Raw genomic sequence first — 25,522 nt, 5'->3', positions numbered from 1 at the left:
ACCACAGGAAGATTGACTGGGACCACACCCATGGCCACCTTGGCCTCCCTCCCTTAGACTGCTATAATGACAGGAGAGACAGGAGAGCTCACCCAGCCCCACGGCCCCATGGTCGGTGGTTCAGTTTGCCTCTCTGTTGCTGTCATAAACACCATGACCAAAAGCAGCACACACATCCACGTCGGTAGCACAGTGAGCATATGGAGGTCAGAGGTCAACTTTCGAGAGTTGATTCTCCCCTTCCGTCATGTAGATCCCAGGAATCAAAATCAAGTCATTAGTGCCTTCACTGTTAAGCCATCTTGCTGACCCTGACTCCTCAGTTTTGATCTAGTTCAACTCAAGAATCTCTCTATATGGTTACTGCTTTTCCCAAACCACTCACTGTTAGAATTTTACCAGAGGTTCCGATATGCTTTCTTTATATGAAATTGTGCTTGGCTCCTTTTTAGTTCACGGACTTTACTTCTTGTCTTATTGCACTGGCTACGGTGTCTTAGCCATATTAAACCAGGAAGTACTTATCAAACGTGGGCACACTACACAGAGTTCTCCCGTAGGCATGGACGAGGGCATTACAATCTTTTCAGAGCAGAGGCTTTCTGGGCTCCTTTCAAGTAGAAAGTGGCTTTGGAAACAGTGTTCTAAGTCTGTCTGTCTCTAAGGTCGGGTCAGAGATTCAAATACAGAGAGACACACTAGGGACCTATTGACACCAACATAAGCCAATGTTTCATGCTGCTGTGAAGAATGTGACATCTCCCTTCTCAGGACACTTTCTAACAGAGCATGTTCTTCTCCTCTTTTGTCCTCATCAACTTCAACACTCATTGTGTCTTCTTGGGGTCTTCCTCAATGCGAGCATGATTTACAGAAGGCAAGAAATGAGCTCCTAAGATATGGACTCATGGAGTTTTTAGCATAAACTTTGCACAGGATAATCACTTTCTTTGTTCATGCTACAACCTGCTGGCCTTGAGAGTTTGATTTTGAAAGGTCACCAGGGAATCTTTCCAGTCTTAGCTGGTTTTCTGAGTAATTGGTTTATATCATATTTCTGACGTCAACAGTAGTCTCGAGAGTGTTGCTGACTTTTGGGAACAGTGGTGCCCACTGCCAAGCTCAGTTGGAGGTCTTCACCTAAACACACAGTGATATTTCTAGAAGTTCTATTCCAATGGTGGTTGCATAGGTCAGAGCTCCGAGTAAGAAGTGAGTGTGGGAGGCATCATAGCCTGCTGAGGACTTGCAGGGCTTGCTTCTGGAATGGGTAGGTCCAGGTGGGATGACTGGGTCCCAGGTCACCCCGACTCTGACCTTGGGACTGTCCTAACTGTAGATGCCACTTGTGGGCACCTCCCTACCTGCCTATCCTTCTTTCACCTTAACTGGCCTTGCCACTAGGCAAGAAATGTGTTTCACAGAACCAGCTTCTGGTTAGTGAAAATAGTCGCTTCAGTCTCCGAGTTCTCAGAAGGCTTCATAGCTTTCTCCTTGCCTGTCTAGGACCTCATGTCCACCCCATATCCAGCCATGCCAAGTCCTGAGTGTAGCTAGAGTTTTCCTGCCTTGCCCACAGTCAGAACAAATCTTTGTCACCCGCCAGTCCCACAGCCGCTCAGACCCAACCAAATAAACACAGAGACTTATATTGCTTACAAACTGGATGACCGTGGCAGGCTTCTTGCTAACTGTTCTTATAGCTTAAATTAATCCACTTCCATAAATCTATACCTTGCCACATGACTCGTGGCTTACCAGTGTCTTCACATGCTTCTTGTCATGGTGGCGGCTGGCAGTGTCTCCTTCTGCCTTCCTGTTCTTTCTTTTCTCCTCTCTGTCAGTCCCGCCTATACTTCCTGCCTAGCCACTGGCCAATCAGTGTTTTATTTATTGACCAATCAGAGCAATTTGACACACAGACCGTCCCCCAGCACCTGAGTCTTCCACAGGTGGCAGTGTGCAGTGACTCTCCGCCCTGTTGAGCCTCTGCTCTTGATCTTGTGCCTACAGGCTCCCACACCTTCTCCAGTCCCTCCACAGGGGTGGCTTCCTGTAGCACCTTTTCTTCTTCAAAGACTTCCTGACTGGAGGGCCAGACCAATAAGTCCGTCTAACAGCAGCAGGCTCCCTGGCGAGTCCTGGGGAGGGGTGGCCCACAGCCTGGGGTCTTGTCTCACCACCCCCACACAACATGATCCCTATGGGCTCCTGAGCACGGTAGGCCAGAATACCTTTGCCGTGTTCTGTGCCTGGGTTGTGGCCTTCCAGAGAGTCACAGCTGCTTCTTTGCGTAGCTCTGACTATAAATAATTACATTGTTCTGTTCCAAGATAAGTTCTTATCAAGACGGAGGCCCTGGACTAGGTGATTCAGGCACATGACCTCAAGTTACCTTCCCTGCGGCCATAGGAAGTAGGGACACTGTTCTCATTCAGCTGACCAGGAAACCAGGCCCAGAAAGTTAAGTTGGTGGTGCCAGGTATCACTCAAGCTGCCTGTCTCCCATGTTCCTTCCACCATTGCAGTGTCTGGCGACACAGCGAGGAATAAGTGAATTTGCATGGCTGGATGTGGGGTGGACTTGAGGTCCTAGACGGGCGAGGAGAAAGCTATGACTGATGCCTTCTAAGAACTCGGAGACTGAAGCAACTCTGTTTTCACTTATTATCTGCAGCATGAGTAAATGCCTGAGCTCAGAGCCCTAGGATGATGCTGGAGACAGACGTGCAGTTGGCCTCTGTGGAGCTGGGTAGCACACACCATGGCTGAGCGCTAACGTGCCTCTCCTTGGAAGCCAGTCGGGAGCACTGAGGCTCAAATGTGAAATTCTGAGGGGGGCGGGGATCTTGAAGCAGCTGCTGCCGCTGTGACTGGCTTGTCAGTCACGCAGGCCCTGCTGAGTTTGGTTGTCTCTGTGAGTGTTGCTGCTGCGCACATATCAGAAGGTACTAGAATTGCATGCCAAGGACTCTGTCCCAAAGCCTTTCTCCTGGACCGCACAACAGAGATCAGCACAAGAGGGCAGATCCATGGCAATGTCCGCATCTGAAAGCAGCTTCCATTCTCAAGTGGAGAAGACTTCTGTTTTCCTCTTTACCCACCATGGCATCCACAACACGCCTTTGAGATGCTTACCAGCTAAACAAACTCATTCCCTTGCTCGGTAGATGTGTAATCTAGGGAGCCTGGGCAGGACCCTCTTACGGAATACTGTGAGCATGGCTGAGAAAATCCCAAAGCATCCCTGCCATAAATGTCAAGCAGGCATCATTTTCGAGAGGATGGCTAATGAAAAGCTTTGGTTGCAGGAGGATTGAAAATAAGAGTGAGACATTTTACAGAGCATCATCTCAGCTCTATAAAAAAAGGTGTAATAGGAAGACCAGCGACCAGTGACCGAGTGTCCTCTGCTCACATCAGACCAGCCCCACAGGGAGCAGCCACCTGCCCATTCTCAAATGCAAGCCACTAGAGTTCTCTTTGTGGCACTCTTAGGTTCTCTGGTCCCTCAAGGCGACAGATGAGTTCTTGGTTCTGTCCCGTTTACCCCCATGGCTGTCACCGGGACTTTGGCATACACCTCCAAGGGGGTGACATGTACCCTTGAAGAAAAAAAAAAACTAGGAAGGAATTTTTATTTCTCTTTTGAGAGATGATTTCACTATGTAGTCTGGACCGGCTTTGGACTTGTGACTCTTCTGCCTCTGTTTCCCCGGGGCTGGGTGTCGAGTCTACATTACTGTATACACCTTTCTTCTGGCTTAGTACTTCATTGGTGAGTACTAACTCACTGTCTTTAGACCACATATGGGAAGTAGGGGTGGGAAAGGGGTGGCTTTGGCAAACAAAATTCAAAGGTTACCATGCAAGCCTAGCTGTCTGCCCACTTATGCTGGGCTCTTTATTCTTCTGGTGGCAATACCACTCTCACTCTTGCCCCCAGATGGTCGCTGGGCTGTGTCTCTTCCTTTCAGCCTACAGCTGCTTGCATCTGTGTATGCTCCCAGACAGTTTGGGCTGTTTTTTTAATTAACTTTTTTTCCTCCGGGCCATTCTGAATTATTTTCTCCACTATTCTGGAACATTGATGCTGAGAATTAAGAGTTGACCGTTTCCTCTTTTCCTGGAAAATATTCTAATGACTCTCTGATAATATGTTTGATTGTGTGTCTTGGGCATAGCCAACCCTTCATGAGCATGTAGGGAGCCATAATGATGCCGTGCTCAGGGGGGCTGAGTATAATGGTGCTATTCATGCAAAAGATGAATAAAAAAAAGTGGGAAGTGAATATCAAAATGAAGTTGAACAAGCAAGTTTTTATGGGGTCCTTAAAGCAGATTGCACTTTAGAGAGTGGCCGTGGAGGCTGGCACAGTGGCTGTACTCATTGGAGCTGTTGGTGCCAGCTTGGGCTGGCTTCTGCTGCCTTTGTTTCTGACCCCAGTGACCACCAGCCAAGTCACCCTGATTATACCCATGGAGTGTGCTATGTCACACCGACGAGAAAACCTGCAGCTGTTGTGTGTCCTGGGGAAGATGAGTGTTCTCCTGTCTGCATCCAGGGTTCCTAGAGGAGCCCGGGGAGGAAGGGGGTATCCTTCTGAGAGTCCCGGGAATCACCCCAAGACTGCCTGGTTCTGGGACCTCAACTTCTCAGTTATCTGAAGCCTTGAGCAGAGGAGGATTATCTCCCGCTGTAAATGGTGGACTAGCTGTAAATAGTGGACTAGCGAGCAGGATTTCACACTCGGCAATGATGTGGCCTCTGCACTCATCCCTTGGATCCCCTGCCGGATCCCCTGCCAGTTATAACAGAAGTTCTGATGTGCACCTGTGAGCAGTAGTCATGTGTGGATATTTCAGGGAGTCCCTGCAGTGTGTTCTCTGGGGACACAGGGTGTCCCTATCAGTTTTCAGAGCAGCTTAGGAAAAAGCAAGCATTCGTCTGTCAAGATTCGAGTGTTAGGGCTGGGATTCAGTGTGGGAGCACATACCAAAGACGGGTCCCAAGTTCATTTCCAGCATCAGCGCTTTACTGATGTCTTGGCAATTAGATGTGACCATCAAAGGACATGCTTCTAAAGAAGCATCATGGTGGCAAAGCCCTGGAGCTACTGTTCTTTTGTGCCTCTAGAACCACAAGAAACGCTTCCAAATGGGCCATCTATCGCTGTGTAGTTATTTGCTACTGAATTGTCCTGGACTAATTTTTAAACAAACGTCATGAGTCCTTGCTGAGGCAGCTTTTTATGTGTTTTACATTCTGTAAACATGTCCATAGTTGGCTCAGATACTTGGACACACAAAAGTCTTCCATAATTTTAAGTGAAGGAGTATTCAGCTAAGCCCATCAGAGGACAGTGCCGTAGGGCTTGTCCACCATGAACTGCAAAAAGAGCAAAATGCCATGGGAAACTAATGACGAGAAGAGAGCGGATAAAACAAAAGTGATTTTCCAAAGAGTAACGGGGCTGCCAGGAGCTGCTGAACCAGGTTGTTCCATTAGGACAAGAAGGGAGCTGGTGTTAGTCCAGCCAGCACATGCTCCAAGCCCAGCCTCTGGCAGAAGCTGAAGTGGGCACATCAGAGGTCAAACGTGTGAGATTGGGGATCGTGCAGGGCAGCCCTTCCTGAAGCTGAGGAGGAAGTGTGTGTTCGTTCCTTTTGTACCACTGAGCACAGTACCTGGGCAGGAAGACCTGGTCCAGGTCAGTTCACAGCAACCAGAGCAGGAGAGGGAACCTGTTCACATCATAGAGAACAGGAAGTGGAAGCCAGCCTCCATCCTTCCAAGGCCTGCTCTTGGTGATCTGCTTTCCCCAGGTAGGGCTCCTATTGTAAAGGCTTCACAGCCTCCCACAACAGTGCCTCCAGATGGGGACCAGGCATTCCACACATGAGCCTGAGAGGGCTTTCTCAGACCCAAACCATGACACATTGTTTTCCTGACTTGTGAGCCTCGGTTTTGCAAGGGTGCCTTGTTTTCTGTGCCCTGAAGACATGATCTTCTCCATCCCCATCCTGTTTGGCCTCCCCAGCCCCAGGTCCTGGCTGCTAGCCTGTAGGACGTGCTGAATAAGAGGCCAGGCTTTTGTTTGGGGCTTTGTTCTGGTCTTGAAACCACACGACAGTTTCTGGGAGAGCTGTATGCCCCATAAAAGGAATGAAACGGTACACTGGGGGAGAAATTGGCAGCCAGTAGTTGGCAGATCTAAATCTGCCTTTACTTCTGTGGACCAGACCATCAGCAGCCATTAATTCCATCGGTGGAGATGAGGGGCTGGCTGCTTAGCAACACCCCTTCAGGGTACCACCTTGCAGAGATGAGCCTGAGATGGAGCTCAGAGGAAGTTCAGCTGTTTTGTTTCTGAGTAGAAAAAAAAAGTGAGAGTTGTTTTTTTAATGCAGAATATCATTGCTTACTCAAGATGACCAAATCCAATCACTAAAAAGAGAGTATAGGAGGAGAGACATCACAAGGCAATCACTGTAAGTTTCCCAGCTGGAGAAAAAAGGGGTTTAAACACTTGGCACTCAGTGAGAAAACTCTTGTCTATAGCATGTAGTTTCTGTGCCTCTGAAGCCCGGCAGGGCTCACACATCTTTGCTGCTGCTGCTTCCCATCAGATAGTCTAGGTCAGTGGTTCTCAACCTTCCTAAGGCTGAGACCCTTGAATACAGTTCCTCATGGTGTGGAGCCCCCCAACCATGAAATTATTTCATTGTTACTTCATAACTGTAATTTTGCTACTGTTATGAATCATAGTGTAAGTATCTGATATGCAGAATATCTGATATGCGACCCTTGTGAAAGGTTCATTCAACTGCAAAGGGGTTGCGACCCACGGGTTGAGAACCACTGGTCTAGGTAGCTGTGCATCAGCCTCTGTTTTTATCATGTTGGCCTAAGACACAGACAATGAAAGAAGATCCCAAGATCAAGCTTCACTAAGAAAGAACTGGCAATCCCAGCACTCAGGAGGCTGAGGCAGGAGAGTTACAAGTTTGAGGAGAGTCTGGCTGGACTATCTAGTGAGATCATGTACCAACATGGGGTGTGGCATATTAGTCATCTTTACCAGTTCCCAAACTGATTTTAAACTTGAGTGCTGGGGCCTGAACCGTATGGTTTAGACGGAGCCTGGACCGTAATGGCCCTTTATCAGGTTTGGTGGAAGGAGAAGTCAGGAAGGTGTCTGGGGGCCTCCTACCCAAGGACAGGTTATCCATAGCTCTTCAGAGACTGAACAGTGACTAAGAAGAGTTGGTGTCTACCAGTAATGTGTGAGGTTTCCAAGTGTTTCCCCAAACTCCTATCAAGTAATACTATGTACAATGATTAGGTTTGTCTTGGCCTACATGATACGGTAAGCATGGCTGGGTCCTGGGAGGGATGGGAGAGGTTGGTGGTAAGACAGTTTCATGACTCCCGAGTGTAAAGACCTCTAGTCCAGTGGTCAACAAATGTCACAGGCAGCCCAGGCTATAGATACAATTCAGTGTGGCTGCCTCCAAACCAGCAACCATCCTTGTAAGTCGACTACAGTCTTTCAAAGACATCTCCTTCTGAAGATGTAAAGAAACTGAATGAGAAGGGGTCAAGAGCCTTGAGAGCCCTGGGAGTATAAAAAGCCAGGATTACATGCTGTGACTCCTCTAAAGAAAGGAAGGGGTGGGTTTGTCCCCTAGCCCACCCTGACATCCTTCTGCAACCCAGGGTTCTGGTTCCTTGAGTGGTATCATCCTAAGGGTTCCTCACCCCCATGACCCCAGGAACCAGTCCAGTCCTCAGGACAGTTCCACCAGAAGAGAGGTCTTCTGTAAGTCTCCGGATGCTTTGTCACAACTAGTTGGAAAGGGATGAAGAAAACTGAAGAAGTTCTTGGGGGCCAGGGGGGCGTCTCCCTGTAGCCTGGACTGCTAAGTCACCGAAAAGCCCCTCCAGCATGTACACCACGCACATCCTCTGACCTCCCTGGTCCTCTGGTCTCCCGGGGTTATCTACTGTGTGATCTCAGGGGCACCGTTGGCACAGACTTCTAAGGACCTTGGCCTTTCATCTGCCTGGGGCTTGCTACCGAGCAAAGGAAAATTGTCCATTAAGGGAAAGACCTAAGCATACGTGCAGAGGTCAGGCAGGCTCACCCAGCCTGGACATTTATGGTATGTGAGGGAGCTGCAGTTCCTGGCAGTGGCTTCCTCCCTGGGTGGAGATTTGGGTGAAAGGAAGTGCTGAATCATGGCAAGGTCAAGGTCAGGAAGGAGGCAGGCGAGACCTACCGCTGGACCTGCTCATAGGAGGAACAGTGATGTCACTGCCTAGAAGGCAGAACCCAGCGCAGACTGGGTCCAAGCCACAGACTCACACTACAGCTGTGAGGAGAATCCCTCAGACATAACTAGACGGACTCTCCTCCATCTGTGCCTTCCACACCAACTCCCCTAAAAGCACCGTTTCTTCTGCTTTGTGACGTGGTGTCACCATAGTCCAGAAATCTCTGTGCTGGGCTTCTTGGCTAGAATGTGACAACCCAAGCCCAAAGAATACCACCTTGGATCAACGAGCAATACCCGCCATATAGAAGGAACTGGACACATGACTGGCATCAGTAAAGCAAGAAGTTCATCCAGACAATAGGGTCAGAGTCACCATGTCCCCTGTGCCGGTGTCTGTCTGTCTCGATGGCCTCCCGTGATGCTTGTTCTGTGTGGCTGAGTGTCTGGTTCAGGTGGAGTGTGAATGTTCCCCCTGGGACAATGCCAGGGACCTTGTGACTTGGGCTCCCTGGCTCTTGGACGTTTGGGGATGTTCTTCGGGAGAAGACATTGGGAGTGGGGGTAACTGGTGGTAGTTTCCAGTGGGAAAGCAAGAATTCCCGCTTTGAAGAGATGGCAGCTTGGTAGGAGGGCACCAGACCAAACTGCCCTGTGAGAGCCCAGCTCCTCCCTCCCGGGCTGGAGGTGTTTGAAGTTTATCAGTTTCCTCTTGCTCCCAGGTCTGCGGCTGCCAGGGGTGACATTTCCTGGCTTTTGTGGGACTGTGGTACAGAGTCTGTTTTGAAAGGACAGGAACATAATAAAAACGGATATGAAAGAAGGGCCAGATGACATCACTTAGAGTATTTGAGGAAGCCCACTCTTGGATGTTTATAGACCCAGCATGTTAGTTGTTTGTGTTTGATAAGGGTGCTTTGGGTACATCCAGAGAACTGCTCAGTATTCATGAATTTTTAGCGTGGGCTCATAGCAATACATAGAAAATAGGGGTGTTGGCTTGGGTCGCCAAAGACCCTGGCTTATTAGTTGACCTTAGGGACAAGGTTCAGCAATTAAGCCACACAAACCATGCCTGAGACAGCTCCCTTTTCTTAAAGAAAAAACCAAGAGGCCTATTTATTAGGGATAAATCAACACGCTAAATGTTTCTCAAAATCTTACTCCAGAGAAAACAGCAGTAGGGGGAACTTAGGATGAAGATACTACCTTTCTCATGGTAATTCCAGTAGCTATGTATAGACTCGTGAGTGTTAGATGTAGGCCATCGAGTGAAGAACATCCCCCTGTCTCCATAAACAGTAAACTCTCTGGATAATGGAAATGTCACCTGCTCTGAGCTCTCAGCAAGGAATGGAGTGGCCTCGCGCCTCAGTGAGTGGGAATAAACCAAGATCAAGGCTTGAACGTGGAGGCCTCCTGCCTCAGCTAGCCCTGCCCAGACACTCTGGTGGGTTCTTCTCTCTCCAGGCTCATAGGAAGATGTTAGATGCTATGTGCCCTGCAGATGAGGAGACTGGAGGACAGCGGGTATTTCTTGCAGGGCCATTGGGCTGGCATACCTTCCTCCAAGTGCGGCCTGATTCACAGCAGACCGTATTCCTTGCTGTGAGATGGACCAACTGGACACCCCAGGCGGGGCAAAGACACCAGGCAGCTGGTGGCCCCGGAGGCCCCATCTGGATGCAGGGCCCCTCTTTGAGGACTTTGGGAAAGTCTCCTGTGTCCATGAACCAGTTCAGGAGAGTAGACAGAAATAGCTCCTGAAGTTCCGCAGCCCCAGTGCAGACCTTCTCAACACAGGCTCATTCCTGAGATCGTGCATTTGGACTCTGAACAAGCCCCATCAGCAGGGTCAGCAGACAAAGCCGGGTCTAAGCCAGCAGGGTCAACTCCGTGTATAGGATAACATTGGGATCTAAGGGTGCATCCAATGAACATTAAAATAAGCCAAGCCCTCTACAAGGAGGTAAGGGGGCAAAGAGAACAGGAATCAAAGGTGACTGTTGGGACGGTGGCTGGGGAGATGACTTAGTCAGTGCTAAATTCCTGTAATCCCAGTATTGGCAAGGGGGAGACAGGAGAATCCCTGGTCCTCCCTAGACAGTAATCCAGCAGAATTGGTAAGGCAGGGAGAGACCCAGTCTCAAAACTTGTAGAGAGGGACTGAGAAAGACATCACCATCAATCTCTGGCCTCCACAGGCACATGAACACACACGCATGTGCACCTGCACATACAGGTGCACACAAATGATCAGTGGGTGTCTGGGTGGACAATTCCCACAGCAGCGGTAGCACGCCACACACACTGGGCACGTCTGATGGGCACTCTCGCCCTGACCCACAGACCCACCCTCCTACAGTTCAGAGTAGACTAACCACAGGCCTTCCAGCTTCACGAGCTGACTGCTAAGGAGTATGAGGTCACAACAAAGGAATCCTGAGTCATTACTCAAGTGTGAAGTCATACGCATGCCCTTCCAAACACCACCAGGGCTGGTGACCTTGGCCAGGCATACACAGGAGAAAAGGCAGAAACCACAGCTCAGGAGCCAGGCAAGCAAGCAGGTGCTTCCAACAGCTCTGCTCTCGTGTCAGAGCTCCACCGGCCCCAGGGGCCCCCGTGACATGGACAGGGTTTGCAAGGTGAAGCTACGCATATCAAAAGCGCAGCCTGCCCAGGCAGGGCCTCTACCATTCCTTACATGCCAATACAAACCAAGGCACTCCGTGCCTGGACCAGTCTCCGGTGCACGGAACAGAAATGTTATTGTACTGTGCGGAGCGTTGCTCAGTCTCTCCCGTTCTCTTCTTCTCAGATCTTTCGCAAAATGTATGGCCAGAGGGTAGTGAACCAAGCTCATCAGGTAGGCATATTTCTCAGGGAGAAAACAGCTTCAAGGATAGGTCCACTTCTCTTTTATGAGCAATGTGAAGTATTCACTTCAGACCTATATGCCAACACCAACATGCACATTTTTACTCCTGGCCAGAGAACACTAAGAACTGACATGCCATATAAATAATTAGAATTTAGTGTAGGTAGGCTGTGAGGTAATGCCTCCATTAAATGGTGTCTTAGTAGACTGTGTCTCTCTGGCTGAACAGCCCATGTTCAGGATAACAAATATTTAAGAACATTTATTCTGGATCTAATATGTGACACTCCTGAGACATCTTCTACCTGTAATTACATCTCGAGCCTCTGGGATGAAGGCTGCACGATCCTGACTAGTCTCAACACTGAGGCAGACCAAGCATGCCTCAGACTACAACATGACCACTGTCCACAGCCCAAACCGGGCATGTATCACAGGGGCCAGTTTCCTTCTCCACACCTACCCAGCGAGTGTGTGGCAAATTACATCACGGGCTATCTGCTTTGTTAGAGAGCGTCTCTCTCTACTTCATCCTTGATGACGGGCAGTCGGTAGGTAGCATCAGTTCACGTGTGGTGTCTTCTGTTCGGTCTGGCCCACATGAAGGCAGGTTCACGGGAGCTGAAGTTGGATGTGACACATGTAGGTACATATGATGTCAGGTCCTGATGTCCTTTTTCTTGCCTTGGCCTGGACAGCCACTGTCTCATCAGGTCTTGCTGCAGGCCCTCCCAGAGGTGCTGGGAATATTAGCTTTGTTCTCTTCCATGTTCCAGTCACCACCTTCCTCACACTCCTTCTCTTACACGATGTCTGTGCTTTTCTTAACAAAGTGCTATTTTTAACTTATTATTGGGAGGTTACCATGTCTTTTAAGCTCTGCTATTACTTTAATTGGGTTAATTTTATTAGAGCCCTAGTTACGAAGTCAGAGGGTAGGAGCATGCTCTGCCCAGCACTTTTCCCCACGTGCCTGGCGGGTTTTGCTGTGTGCAGTAGAAACGTGAATAGCTTTCAGATACAGTCATGTGGTGTGTTGTAGCAGAAATCCTGGTGCCTAAAAAGGACGGGTAGGGATGGGAAATGAAGCCAGTGTGCTGATTTCCTTTTCCCCAGCATGAGTGGCTGTTCCGACGGAGTCTTGACTGCACACAGTGGTGGGGTGCGAAGGACATTCCAGGCTGGGGACAGGAACAGCATGTACACGTCCTTTGGGAAGATGCAGAGTCAGGGGTGTGCATGCTAGGTGCCTTTAAAACCCTTGACATTCCATCACTGTGGGAAAATATTTCAAGAAGTGCTCTGTTGGAGCTGAGAAAGGAAGGAGACGTTGAAAGTGGAGGAAGTGCAGAGCCAAGGTGGTAGGTGGTAGGAGAGGTAAGGGCGGCCCGGAGACCAATAAGAGTGCAAGGATCTGAGTGGGTAAACATGGAGCAGGCTTTGTCTTGGGAGCAGTGTGTGAGGTGACTCCAAATTAAAGGACTTACCAGAAGTACTCACCAGCCAGATGTGGCGATAGGGAAGATGTGAAGGGTACCAGTCTAAGAGATGGAGGGGACAGAAGGAGGTGGCCTTTCAAAACTTGGTCCATTGACAGACCCGACAAAAAACTTCTAGAAATCAGTAAAATGGCTTCAGATAGGAGGAACTGGTATCTGAGCCTGTCGTTTTTGGCTATGCGTACATACAACAACGCCCCCAGGGTGCCTAGTGTGTATGGAAGATTTCAGAATAGTACCAGCTGTGTGACATCATCAGCAAGAGGGACCTTGGGACCAGTGGTTAGACCTGCCTCCCCGGTGTGCTGAGGACAGCAGCAGGAACTCTGCCTGCCTAGCCATGCTCCTGAGAACAGCAGGTTTGGGGTAAGGGGCTAAAAGGAGGGTGCAGTGGGATTTCCTTCCAGCAGGACCAAAGGACACAGTCTTGCCTGATGAGACTTTTCAGCTCAAGTTAGCCCTTGGAGGCAGGTAAACATGATACCACCACCCAGCCCCGTCCCCTTGCTCAGGTTGGAGTTTGGCCACAGAGTCACACATTTACCCAAACTGCAATGAAAATAAGTCTTTAGTTGCCTAAGCAATCGACCATGTTGCCATAGCAATTATAAGGGGCAGGTAACAAGATGGATTTTAGGAAGTCAGCAGGAATTAGAAATCTAAGGATGGGCTGGGGAGATGATTCAGCAGCTAAGAGCACTTCCTGCTCTTGCAAAGGACCTTGGTTCTGTTCCCATCACCCACACTGTGCAGCTCACAACCACTTGTAAGTTCAGGACCAGGAGATCTGACAACCCTGGCCTCCGTAGGCACCTACAGTTGCATGCACATACCTCACACAAACATCATTAAAAGGCATAAAAATAAATAACCAGCGCTAGGCATGGTAGAGCACACCTTTAATTCCTGCACTCGGGGGCAGAGGCAGGCAGATTTCTGTGAGTCTGAGGCTGGTCTGGGCTACACAAGGAGCCCCAGATCAGCTAAGGTTACATAGTGAGACCCTGTCTCAAAACAGAACAAACCAAGAAAACAAACAAAAAAGGAAGTCAATGGACAACAGCATTCAGATATTGGATGTGATGATGGGTTGGAGAGAAGGTTTAGCAATTGAGTGCGTACTGTTCTGATCGAAGACCTGAGTGCCCAGCACCCATGTTTGGCAGCTCACAACTGCCTGCAACTCCAGGTCCAGGGAGTCCTCTGACCTCCATGGATACCTGTACCCACGGGCACATACTCCCACACATACACTCATGAATCCGTGGTAATTAAAGATAACAAAAATCAAATCTTAAGAAAAAAGAAAATAGATGGTATGGAAATAAATGCAGGCATTTCATACTACAGTCAGAGTGTCCCCTTGGGCCACCTGCATTTCTGCCATTTTCCAGGCTCTGTGCTCGCTCTTTGCTCCATTCCATATTTTTTACTCTTTTGGGAGGGCCCGCCAGCTCCCAAATAAATCACACATGAAGTCTTACTCTTAATTATAAATGCCTGGCCTTGGCTTGGCTTGTTTCTTGCCAGCTTTTTTTTTTTTTTTTTTAACTTTTCCCATCTAGCTTTTGCCTTTGGGCTTTTACATTTCTCTATCTCTGTATACCTTTCATTATCTCCTACTCAGTGGCTGGCTGTGTAGCTGAGTGGCTGGCCCCTGATGTCCTCCTCCTTCTCTAGCTACTTCTTTCTCCTCTCATATTTCTCCTTCTATTTATTCTCTCTGCCTTCCAGCCCCGCCCATCCTCTCTCCTGCCTTGCTATGGGCCGTTCAACTCTTTATTAGACCATCGGGTGTTTTAGACAGGCACAGTAACACAGCTTCACAGGGTTAAGCAAATGCAACATAAACAAAAGTAACACACCTTAAAATGATATTCTACAACAGTTCCACTGCAGCTGGCCACACCTGTTTGGTCACCAGCTTTGGCTCCTGACTCCTCCCAGCAGCCTCTCCCCAGGTCCACTGCCTGGCTCTGCTGCCTAAGTTCCAACCTTCTGGATGAGATGACTCGAGATGAAGCTCTCCAAATCCCTCACCCGGGCACTTAATGGAGCCACACAGGAAAGGAGCCTCAACGCCGCCTTGTAGTGACCCAGCTGCCCTCCTAAGCAAGGGGAGGAGTGGTTCTGGACAGGAAGGAGGCTAGAGGCAGCTTGTCAGGCATCAGCGCCTGCATGGGCTTCTCCCTGCCCACAGCAGCAGGGCAATGCGCCTTCCTACCTGTTAGAGAGGAGACACACTCAGGTGGGTTTTGCCTCCATAGGGGAAAGCATAAACAGGAAGCAGCCCAAGGCAGGATAAGCATGTGTGACAGGAAATGCCAAGTTCCCCTCTCCTCCCTATGCCCAAAGCCCGCTTGTCTCCACCTGCAGTCCCGCCCACCACACCTGAGATCATCTCTAGCCCTAGGCTAGGTGTTTTCTGAGGCAGTGTCTGGCTCACACATCCTTGGCTGGGGCTCAGCTCTCATTCCTGCGTCTGCAGCCCCAGGCCCATAAGCTAGGCTGTCTGTCTGATGTTAATGACCCTGGACTTGGACAGCTAAGAGTCTCTAAGAAGCCTTCAGTCAGTCCTCAGCTCCTGTGGGAGGGTGAGTGGCTGGCCTCAGCTTGGAGTTCAGCAAGGTTAGGGCGTTCTCCACAAAGACTGTCCTTTTCCATGTCACTCAGTCTCAGCAGCCCTACCCAGTGTGTGTGTGTCTGCCATTCCTCATGCTCAGGTCCACCAGCCCACTAGTCTTCCAGCTAGCCCTTGTAGCCATTAGAATCAATGATGTAACTTGGGAACCGTTCTGAAAGGCTCCTCTCCCATGTCAGGTTCCTGCTCTCAGCAACACCCCCACAACCAGCAATGGCGTCTCATGTTGCCTTGTCGAAAGCAAATCAGGTTTGGAAAGCATCAGCCTGGAGTTGCCTTGGTGGCTATGTAGCTGAAGCTGAACCTAAATTCCTGGCATTCCCGCCTCTACCTCCCAGAATGCATGGTGTTCCCCAGGACTCAGATGAGGCTTACAGATACGTTGCCATGGGGACAAGGATAGGAACAGGTGTGCTGCTCCACAGGTGCGCACCTGGGCCAGCACAGGTGCACCCCTGTGGCCATGGCCATCCTCCTAGAAACTCTGTAGCACTCCATCCTCCTGCCTCTCTCGTTCTTCAGAACAGCCTGACCTCTCCCTTCCCCTTGAGACCTCCCATCCATGAACGCACAAGGCCAACAGTGGCCACACCACCCGGGAATTGGTGGTGAGCCATCCTTCCAGGCTGTTGGTCCCCCGGGTGAGCATTTCTGTCAGCATCTGCCTTGCTCCCGAGCTGGCAATGGTTTCAGGATGCTTCAGAGTGGCTGCACTCGACCCAGACGGTGTTAAACAAAGGCAGAGAGCCGGGCTGGACCTCCAGGCCGCCCACTGTGTGTGCCGCCACGATTTGCATTTCCTTTCCATATACCTTGTCTTGCTAATACCATGTTGGAATTATTTCCTTAATTTCTAAAGCTGCATGTGCGGAAATGGCTTATATTTCCTGTTTTGATAAACTAATAGAACTTTACTGGGAACCTTGTTCCCAAGTTGGCTCTCTCCCCTTAACTGGCCTGCTGGTGGATTAAAGAGATTTTTAAAACGCCCAGCTTGACTGGAATTGTGACAAAAGAACGGCTTGTATAGAATGTGTTGCCTGCAAGAGGGGCCATGTTACCTTAGACAGAAAGACTTACCTCGTAGGTTGCTCAGACCCAGCCATTCGCGACTCCTCTGCAGAGGAGGTGGGGTTGGATGGTGGGGGTGACCGGCGGTGAGATATCTCTAAATTCCCTTCAAAGCGGCTCTTCTTGGCTGGAGGTGTACCGGCTTAAAAGTACTTCCTTGGACAAGATGTTTCTTGGAACATGTGGAGGACAAAATATTCTTTGTTTTAGGACAGATGAGTTTTGTTCTTGGATCTTCATATAAATTTGAGTAATCATTATTTTTTTTATATGCAAGTCAGAAACAATAGCCAGCATTTTCTCCTTTCATTCACATATGGTGTGCCAGCTTTAAATAGTCCTCACATCTGCAGGGACCTGGGTGCGTTTCCGTTGATTTATGCCCTTTCTGACCGTGGCTGGTCTGCACAAGTAGCTAGAGAGATTGTCCTAAGACCTCTAAATCCCCTGTGCGTTCTGTGTGTTCTGTTTTCTGGTATTCAAGTTCTTATTCAAAGATAACTTTCAGTGTCCTGAATATCAGTGCTGGTGTGTCTCCGAGAGGAGCTGAGTGACGTGTGACACTTGGGACTGAGCACACCCTTTCTACCAGGCAAGGAGGAACATCTTCCCGGCTGTCTGGTGGGACACTGTCCCTGCTGAAGGCAACATGATACTTTGTCTGGTCAGTGCCCCTAAGCTGCTGGAACTGTGGGACCGGATGTGCTTTTAATCTGGCAGCTGCTAGCACCTATCTCTGTCCAACCCTGCCGCATTCCATTTATAGATGGCAGAACCAGAGAGCCAGCAGCTTGAGGCATGACTTTGGAGCCTGAGAGGAGCCTGGTTCAGGAAGCTGGAGTCTGCCTTTCCTTACAAGGTGTTATGACTTCTGGTCTCCCCTAAGCAAATAGCTCACAACAACCCAGACCATGCATCCAGAGTGGTGTGTGTGTGTGGGGGGGGGGGGTTATCCAGGATGAACGTGATAAAGATGTGGAAGGCTTAGATCTTTACAAAGTAATGGTGTCAAGATTAAGAAAGACTCCAAAGTGGGGAAAAATCCCATTTAAAAAAAAAAGTCAAGTGAGAAATGCTGCCTAGTGCCTGCCCTTTGTTCTAGAAACTTGCAGCCACGTGCAGGGTGATCAGAGTCCTCTACAAAATGCTGCTTAGCTTCACTTTGCTACCTGTGCTACATGGTCCGGGTCAATCCAAGTCCTGTGACTTTCAGCCATGCAACTGTGCTGGCTACCAAGTCAGGGTGGGGTAAAACTCAGCTGAGAGAGAAGAGCCCTAAAAGGTGGTATTTAAGAAGGTAGGCGACGGAAATTCATTTGCTACATTGATTGGAAATCCAGTGTCTGAGACCTGCGCTCCAAGATTCTCTCAATTCCCATAGGGGATGACGGGGTCAGGGCAAAGGGAGGATTGAAGAAGTATTTCCTAGGATGCATAGATTCGGAGTCCACTTGGCCAGGGACTCCACTAAACCTGGAGGAGAGTCTTCTGCTCCGGCGAAGGGCCCGCTCATTGATGAGATCAGTCATGTTGGGACTGGTGCAGCCATGGAAGGGTCCATTCCTCCATTAGCTGTTCCTCGGGCGCCTCTGCACACAAGGTCTGCATGCAAGTTGGACTTGAAAATGGTGTGAGGAGGAGGCCTGTGGCCGTTGTCTGTCTGTCTGTCTGTCTGCATTTATTTATTTACTTACTTATTTATTTCAAGACAGGTTCTTTGTGTAGCCCTGGCTGTCCCAGAACTTGCTCTGTAGACCAGGCCTCCCAGATCTGCCTGCCTACCCACCTTTGCCTCCCGAGTGCTGGGATTAAAGACATGTGCCACCCCCTCCTGGCGGCTGTGGCGGTTCTTATCTGTGTTCCCGGCTGGCTCCAGATCCACACTCCGGGTCTCAGGGGCAGTGGGAGGACAGCTGTCGTTTAGAGGTGACCTATTTGGGTGACAGTCCCTGTCTCTAATCTGTTCTCCCTCTTCCCGTTTATCCTGTGAAGCCACCTCCAGATCCCTCCTCCTCAGCCTTACCCAGCATCTCCACCACTGTGCTACTCGGCCTTCTGAGGGCTGTGGAGATCTCCTCTCCTCTTGGCTGCCCACACGGTCTGCTCCAGGGAACTGTTTGCAGGCATATTCCCCACTTCATGGCTCCTATGGGCACAGCCAGCCTCCTGCGTGTCTGTTATGGAAGCTACATGCAGCTCAGTCTCATGGCTCCAGACTTAACCTTACTTCCACATTCCTGGGGCTCCACACTAGAGCATATGTCCAAAGCTGACGATGAGTGGGCATTAGTGTCCCCTCCTCCCCCCACTTTGACAGCCACGTCCCCTCCCCCACCCCGCAGCCACATCCCCTCCCCTGGTGCGTGTGAGCGAGTGACTGAGCGTGGTGAGCTAGGGTGCTTAAGTCTGAGTGAAGAATACGTGTGAACGAGTTTGTAATTGCATATGAATGTGTGAGTGGGGGATGAGTGTGCATGAGCGTGTAAGTAAGTCCACGAGTGAGTCCATGGGTGAGAGAAGAGTGAGTGACCTTGTCAAGGGAAAGCTGATGATTGGCTCCAGCCATCCTTGCAGCATCCAGATAATTTGCAGCTGGAGTGCCAGATAGTCTCTCACAGTACAGCCAGCTCACAAGACAGGCTCCTTACTAGTCCAAGAATCTCAAGGGAGGAGCAACTTCAGAGCAGACATAAACACGTGAGGCGGGTCTCAGGGATGGAGATCTTGTGGCCACTTCTGTGGATCTCCTGTGTAACTACCAGCCTGAGTCGTTCTCACCGTGGGATTGGGAACTTCCTCTAAGCAGAGTCTGTCCTGCTCCCCTGAATGGATGTGTGCCCTCCACCGCTCATGGTGAGCCTTTGGGAGCCCCACCTAGGAACTCCATCTCAGCCGCTTATTGGCCAGGTACTCCTGGGATCCTTGTTGTAACCTGTGATTCTGTCAAAAGGGAAATGTAAAATGCTTGGAGAGGACTCAAAAAGCCATATGGGGGGGAATTCACTCTTGTGAAGATGGGAATAAAGTCCAGGATGGTCTCCATCCCTGAGATAGTGAGCAGGCTCCCAAGATGGTCAAGAGGGAAGAGCCCGCCATTTTTATTAAGTACTTGTTAAGCATTAGGATCATGATTTGACCTTGAATAATGCTGAGCAATGGAATAAAGACTCAGATTCAAAGCGTGGAGGGGTGGGGATTGTGTGAGCTTTGGACGTTCCTTCTGAAGCAGGGGGTGGGTGTCCAGGCACAGAGCCCACACAGAAGCTCCCCTCTGTTCTCATCCATAGTCTCAGGAAGGCACTCACCTCTTGAGAATGTTCCAGAGCCCCACTTCCTGTTGGGAGAATGCAGTCCAGAGTCCAGAGACATGTCCGGTCTCTAAGAGTCTGTCTGGAGCACATGCCCTGCCCCAGTGTGTCAATATTTCTGTTGGTCCTAGCAACCTGACACTCCACTTGATGTCTTGAGGGCTCTTGTAGAGGCTGGAATGCACAAGAGAACCCCTGAAGGACAGGTGAGGTGGCCGGGAAGGCCATGGCAGAACTGGCCTGGTGTCTAAGGGGCCTCCTCCCAGTACTGTGTTTGGTTCCCACCTCATGAGACAGGGTGCTCCAGCTGGTACTGCTCATTTCTACAGTTCAATCCAGGGACCACCCTAACCTTCAGACTAGAGAGCCTCTTGAATCAATTTGAAACCCTTTAAAATCATTTCAACCATTGATTTACAGATAGGGATTGGGCAAGTGGCTCTCAAATCGAAATTACAAATACCATGGGAAGCACCAGGTGGAGAATAGGAACATAGGTTTTCCCCTTTTAGACTGACACCTTCCCGTGCTTTCCAAACAACTACTGAGTGAATCATTGGTAAATGCAGGGCAACTGGCAAGATATCTGTCTAGTCAGGTCACAGTCACATGTAGTAAGTCGGCCCAGCCAGACTCGTGCCTCAGCACCCTTCTAGGAAACCGACAGTTCAGTGTGTACCTTGTTTGTAGAAATCCCACCTTTAAAACATGGACTTGATGAGCCACAGTGGATATACGCACTGAAGCCACAAAGAACTGGTAAAAACATAGATGTGTGTATTTTAAAGGCACACTGATTTTATATATGTTTACTTTTACACCATGGACCTCCTGTTGTTTTATTACCTCAAAAAGAGCTCCAGGGGAATTGCTTCTTAAAAGACTCAAGAATGTTGGGCTTTGTTGGAATTCACCGGACAGTAGATTAGGTAGAGAATTATTATCAGGGTTCCAACTGCGGGGCTGTGGAGTGAGGCCTTGCTCGAAAATGCTCAGCCAACAAGAAAACTTTTATGTCTGAACAAAAAGAGCCTGAGGGCTTGCAGATCCCCAAGGTGAACTGTGGCCAGAGGGTGCTGAGTCAGACACCTACGGTGGCCTCCACACCCAGTGCAGCATGGACATGAAACCCGGGCTGTGTAAGACATGTGAAGGTCCATGGCGGTACCATGGGCATCTCCACTGGGGGGACCTAGGATAGGCACCCAGAAGGCAGGCTTGTGTGCTGAGACTTACATCTCCCAGTGACCTTCTAAGTCTTTGAGGCTTAACCCAGAGTGAAAACTCAGCGGTAGGGCTGGTGAGATATAGCTCATCAGGTAAAGGCACTTGCTGAGTCCAGTCCCTGGAATCCACATAATGGAAGGAGACAGACACCTCCTGTGTCCACTCACCTCCCCGTGTGCACTGGCCCAACTCACAGGGACACAGAAATGTGTAAGTGTGTAAATAAGTTTTAATTCTGTGGTTAAAACCTTTTGACAGGGGAGGGATTCTGTCATCTACTGGGCCCACTTGCCCAAAGTTTGGCTGAGTGAATGATAGGAGCTAACTGTGTCTACCGTACACAATTACAAGGTCCCTTGGGTGTAACTCCCAACGTCTGGACTCTGTGGGTTGGATGGCATCAGAGTGTGGCCAAGATGGAACAGACGGAGTTCCTGCTCTGTCCTGCTCCAGCATGGGGAAGCGCTGCACTAACCCATCTGTGGGGGACGGTGTGGGGACCACAGCTGGTGCTGACTAGTAAGAAGGGAGTCAACTTACCGTTTCCTGTGTTCTGTGGGCATGGTCAGAAAGGGAAAGGCCAGGCTCCTGGTCACGTGACCCGGGCTCTGCAGCCTTCATTCATCAGACATGCTGGGATAGAGAGGAGGAGGCCAGAAAACAACCCCAGGCCCTGGAGGCTCAAGAAGGTAGCAGCTAACCAGTCCAGCACTTAGGAAAGGCTCATTCCTCGGTTTCTCCTCCTTGCCACAAAGAGCATGGGGTGGTGGTGGTCAGCTTTCCTGCCCATGCACCCCATCTGAGTTGCAGGTGCTGTTGGGGTATCATGCCAACAGGTGTGTTGGCGAGCTCTACCTCCTCACAAGCCCCTCCTTCATCCGCCTCATCCATATTCCTTGGTAGGAGTTGGAGTGTCATGCCATCCCCTCCCCATGGGTCACTTGCCTTCAAAGTGTGCCCTGAATCTCCAGACCACTGAGGATCTGCCTGCCTCCTGGGCCCTGGGATTCTGCTTCCCTGCCCAGCCCTGGGTCTGAGGGACGTTTCCTCTGACCCTCAAGCGGGGGGCTCCTGGCTCAGCATCTGGAAGCAGCAGGTTTTTCCAGAACGTTGTCGCCTGCAGAGTGTGTGTGTGTTGTGCCAGCAGCAAACCCTTGTGCCCCCGTGAGCTGCTGGGACAAGGTCGTACCTTTGTCTCACCGGCGGCAACACGCATGCCGCAGTGGCGTGGGACGCAGCCCGCAGTGAGACGGCGCATGCTCGGGACATCACGTGGTGGGGACTCTGTACCTTCCGTGCGGTTTTGCCGTGAACCCGCGTCTGTTCTAAGCTGGGCTTGTGGACCATTTTGAACGACGGCTTGATGATGTTAGCGTAGGAAGGACTCGCAGCGGGTTGCGATGCCACTCGTAAGTAAACTCTGTCTTCTGTCTGGTTTCTGCAGGGGGTGAAGAAGTCGGATGTGCCGTGCGGAGGCAGAGACTGCAGCGGCGGCTGCCAGTGCTTCCCCGAGAAAGGAGCACGGGTAAGTCACAGCCTAGTATTTCTTGATGCTGTTTGAACTTAAGTGCCTTAAGTTACCCAGTTCGATCGCGCTGTACTATGACACAGTACAACCGGTTCCCTTTCATCGTGCAGTACGTCACAAAATGGGCTCCATTTGAACCACTCTCCTTTCCGATTTCTCATGGTGATGAGTATACACCAACACAGTAGCCACGGGGGGTGGAGGGGGCCTTGGCTCCAGAGTCGCTGGGGACCCAAACCGGAGATGTTTAGGGAGGAACCATAGAGAACTCTGGTACTGTTCAGTGCAGGCACAAGATTGTTTAAGATTAATTTGTATGTGTGTGTGACTAATACAGCGATATCCTAGACTCATGTTTTATATATGCAAATGTTTTATAAGCGTGCTATGTTTTATATATATATATATATATATATATATATATATATATATATATATATATAATGGTTATATATATATATATATATCATGGTTACCCCAGTAATGCAGTGGGGTGTGTGCAAACTTGAGAGCTTTGAGAGCTTTTGGAATTGCACCACGGACAGGAATCCTGTGAAATCTCTCACGCCCTGAGTGTGCTTGATGAGGGTCATTTCCCAGACAAGCAAGAAGGTCACCACCATGCAGCAAGTTTAACATCTCCCTTCAGTCTCCGGGCGATTGTTTTTGCTCTGTTGCCTTTAAAACTGGTGCTTTGCTTTTAGGGTTAATTTTTAAATATTTTATTTTTTGTCTTATGGGTATGAGTGTTTGCATGCATGTATGTATGTGCACTGCCTGTGTGCAGTGCTCACAGAGGCCAGACGTGGGCATCACATCTCCTAGAACGGGCGTTACAGACAGCTGTGAGCCGTGTGTGCTGGGCCTGAACCCTGGGTCCTCTGTCAGAGCGGCACATGCTCTTTACCACTGAGCCATCTCTCCGGAAAGATAGACTTTCTGGTACATACAGTGATAAGCTACTGCATACCTTTTAAAAAGGTGTATGTGCATCCTGTTCTTCACTAGGCAACATGTATTTTTTTGACAGTATCACACTTGTCCGCAAAGTGCTGTGACCTCACCCCCCTACTGCCCTTCTCACCCCCCACTGCCCTTCTCACCCCCCCACTGCCCTTCTCACCCCCCTACTGCCCTTCTCACCCCCCCACTGCCCTTCTCACCCCCCACTCACACTTTCCACCCCCTTATCAACCCATCCCCCCACACCCCCACATCCCTCCTCTCTCTTTCTCTCCCTGTCTTTTGCCGGCACCATACAGGCTCATTATTTTGTGAACCATACATTTTTAAATTCGTAGCTTCAACGTTGGACATTTCAGTATGTTATAGACTGAAAAAGAAAACACTTACGCTTTGTTTTCAGACACGTTTGGCACTGATGGATTTTGAAATGAATTTAGACTCTCTTTAACAATTAACATAACCCAGACTGTCAACTATTTCTTCAGATCTTATATGACGTTATTAAACTATATTTTAAAGAGAGATGCTCTTTTTCACTGGGGTGGAGCTCAGTGTTGGCGCATGGGCTTAGCATCCACAAGGTCCTAGGCTTGTCCCCCAACCCAGTTTGCATGTGTGGGGCTGTGGAGAGTGGTGCTCCACACAGGGCCACCCTGTGTCCGCTGCATCCCTCTTCCTGGGACCCACGCCCCGCCCGCCTCCACTCTGCTTCACCAGTGCAGCTGGGCAGCAGCTGGGCATGCTTGACCTGCGGTTGTCAATCACAGTGGCCCTTGACACGCCCCCTCCCGCTGTGAGCTCCACTCAGGTCCATTCCTAAGTCAGCATTGAGGGCAGCTAGCTGTTCCTGTTCCTCTCCTACAGCACGGCCCTTGTGGTTGGGGCACACGCCGATTCCATGTTGCATCTCCACTCCTGTGGACCCACACACACAAGGTCCTGCAAAAGGTCTTGATGACAAGGACTCTCTTTCCAGATGTGATGGTCTTTGCTGACTTGGATGGCTGATCACTGTGTGGTTGACAAAGATCACAGGTGAAGGCCCCACATCCCTCACTGTGTGCACAAGATGCCCCAATTCTGAAGGCAGTGAGGCTTAGTTTAAGTTAATGGATTCTCTACTTGAACTGAGTGTATCCTTTAGGGACTATTAGCTGAAGGTCATTTGTCAACATTTTAAAAGGAAGACATATATAGTAGATATAGATATATGCCCTTTTTGTTTAGTTTGTCTATTTTGAGACAGGGTCCCGCTGTGTATTCCTGGCTGGCCTGGAACTCTCTATGTAGACCAGGAAGGCCTTAAACTCATAGCGATCCTCCTGCCTCTGCCTCCCAAGTACTAGAATTAAAGATGTGCACCACCACACCAGGCCTCATTTCTTTATATTTAACTCCCGGGTCCTTGCTGTTGGTTTTGCCAAGGCTGAGATGATCTATGAGGGATGAAGGTGCCCGAACACAGGCCCAGGCTCCCTGGGCTCAGACTGACTCAGCCTTATATGGACACAAAGCAGGTCCATTGGTGCTGTGCAGAAATCTAGATCTCTCCAGAACCAACCAGGGGAGATGGAGTTAGACCCCATGGGGACACAGCATGCTGCCTCCCGGGACAAGCCAGCCCCAGCCAGAGCCTGAGCCCAAGGAGCAGCTGATGCTTGGCACTCCTCATGTGCTGTGATTATCCAGAGCAGAGCCCGCAGATGAAAGGCTTGCACAGTGCCTCTCTGGGGACTTGGTTCTCCCTAAAGACCACGAATACTGTGTGAGCAGAGACTGCATGGCAGCGTGCTGTCGGGTTCCACGCAAGCTCTTCTTAGAGGTTCCAGGAAGGAGTCTCTAGGGGTTCCTGGAATTTCGGGAGTCCGCATCACAGCGACCGAGGTCCTGTCATTTCCCAATGTCCCTCACGAAATAAGCACCTGGGTCTGGGTTGACTGTGGCCTCCTCAAGTGACAAACTGACTCTTCCCTTCGCTTGATCAGTCTGGTCATCAGAACTTATCTTGGACCAGTCTGGTCATCAGAATCTAACCTGGACCAGTCTGGTCATCAGAATTTAGCCTGGACTGTCTTTCCTCCCACGGTCAGGAAGATTGTCAAGACAGGGGAAATGATACCCACC

General features: G+C 49.9%; 1 protein-coding gene across 2 annotated transcripts in view; it reads left to right on the top strand.

Annotated features, from left to right (window-relative positions):
- Col4a2 (collagen type IV alpha 2 chain) overlaps window positions 1-25,522 on the top strand; it is a 142,551-nt gene that overhangs the window by 20,288 nt on the left and 96,741 nt on the right. For both annotated transcript variants that reach the window (XM_006981330.4, XM_006981331.4), the window contains exon 4: window positions 22,349-22,429. In XM_006981330.4, coding sequence (XP_006981392.2) covers window positions 22,349-22,429 — 81 coding nt within the window. The remainder of the gene's footprint in view (window positions 1-22,348; window positions 22,430-25,522) is intronic.

Source organism: Peromyscus maniculatus, chromosome 17 (genome assembly GCF_049852395.1).
Source record: "Peromyscus maniculatus bairdii isolate BWxNUB_F1_BW_parent chromosome 17, HU_Pman_BW_mat_3.1, whole genome shotgun sequence".
Classification (NCBI taxonomy): Eukaryota; Metazoa; Chordata; class Mammalia; order Rodentia; family Cricetidae; genus Peromyscus; species Peromyscus maniculatus.
The sequence above is the reverse complement of the archived record's forward strand: the minus strand, read 5'-3'. Positions and strand labels throughout refer to the sequence as shown.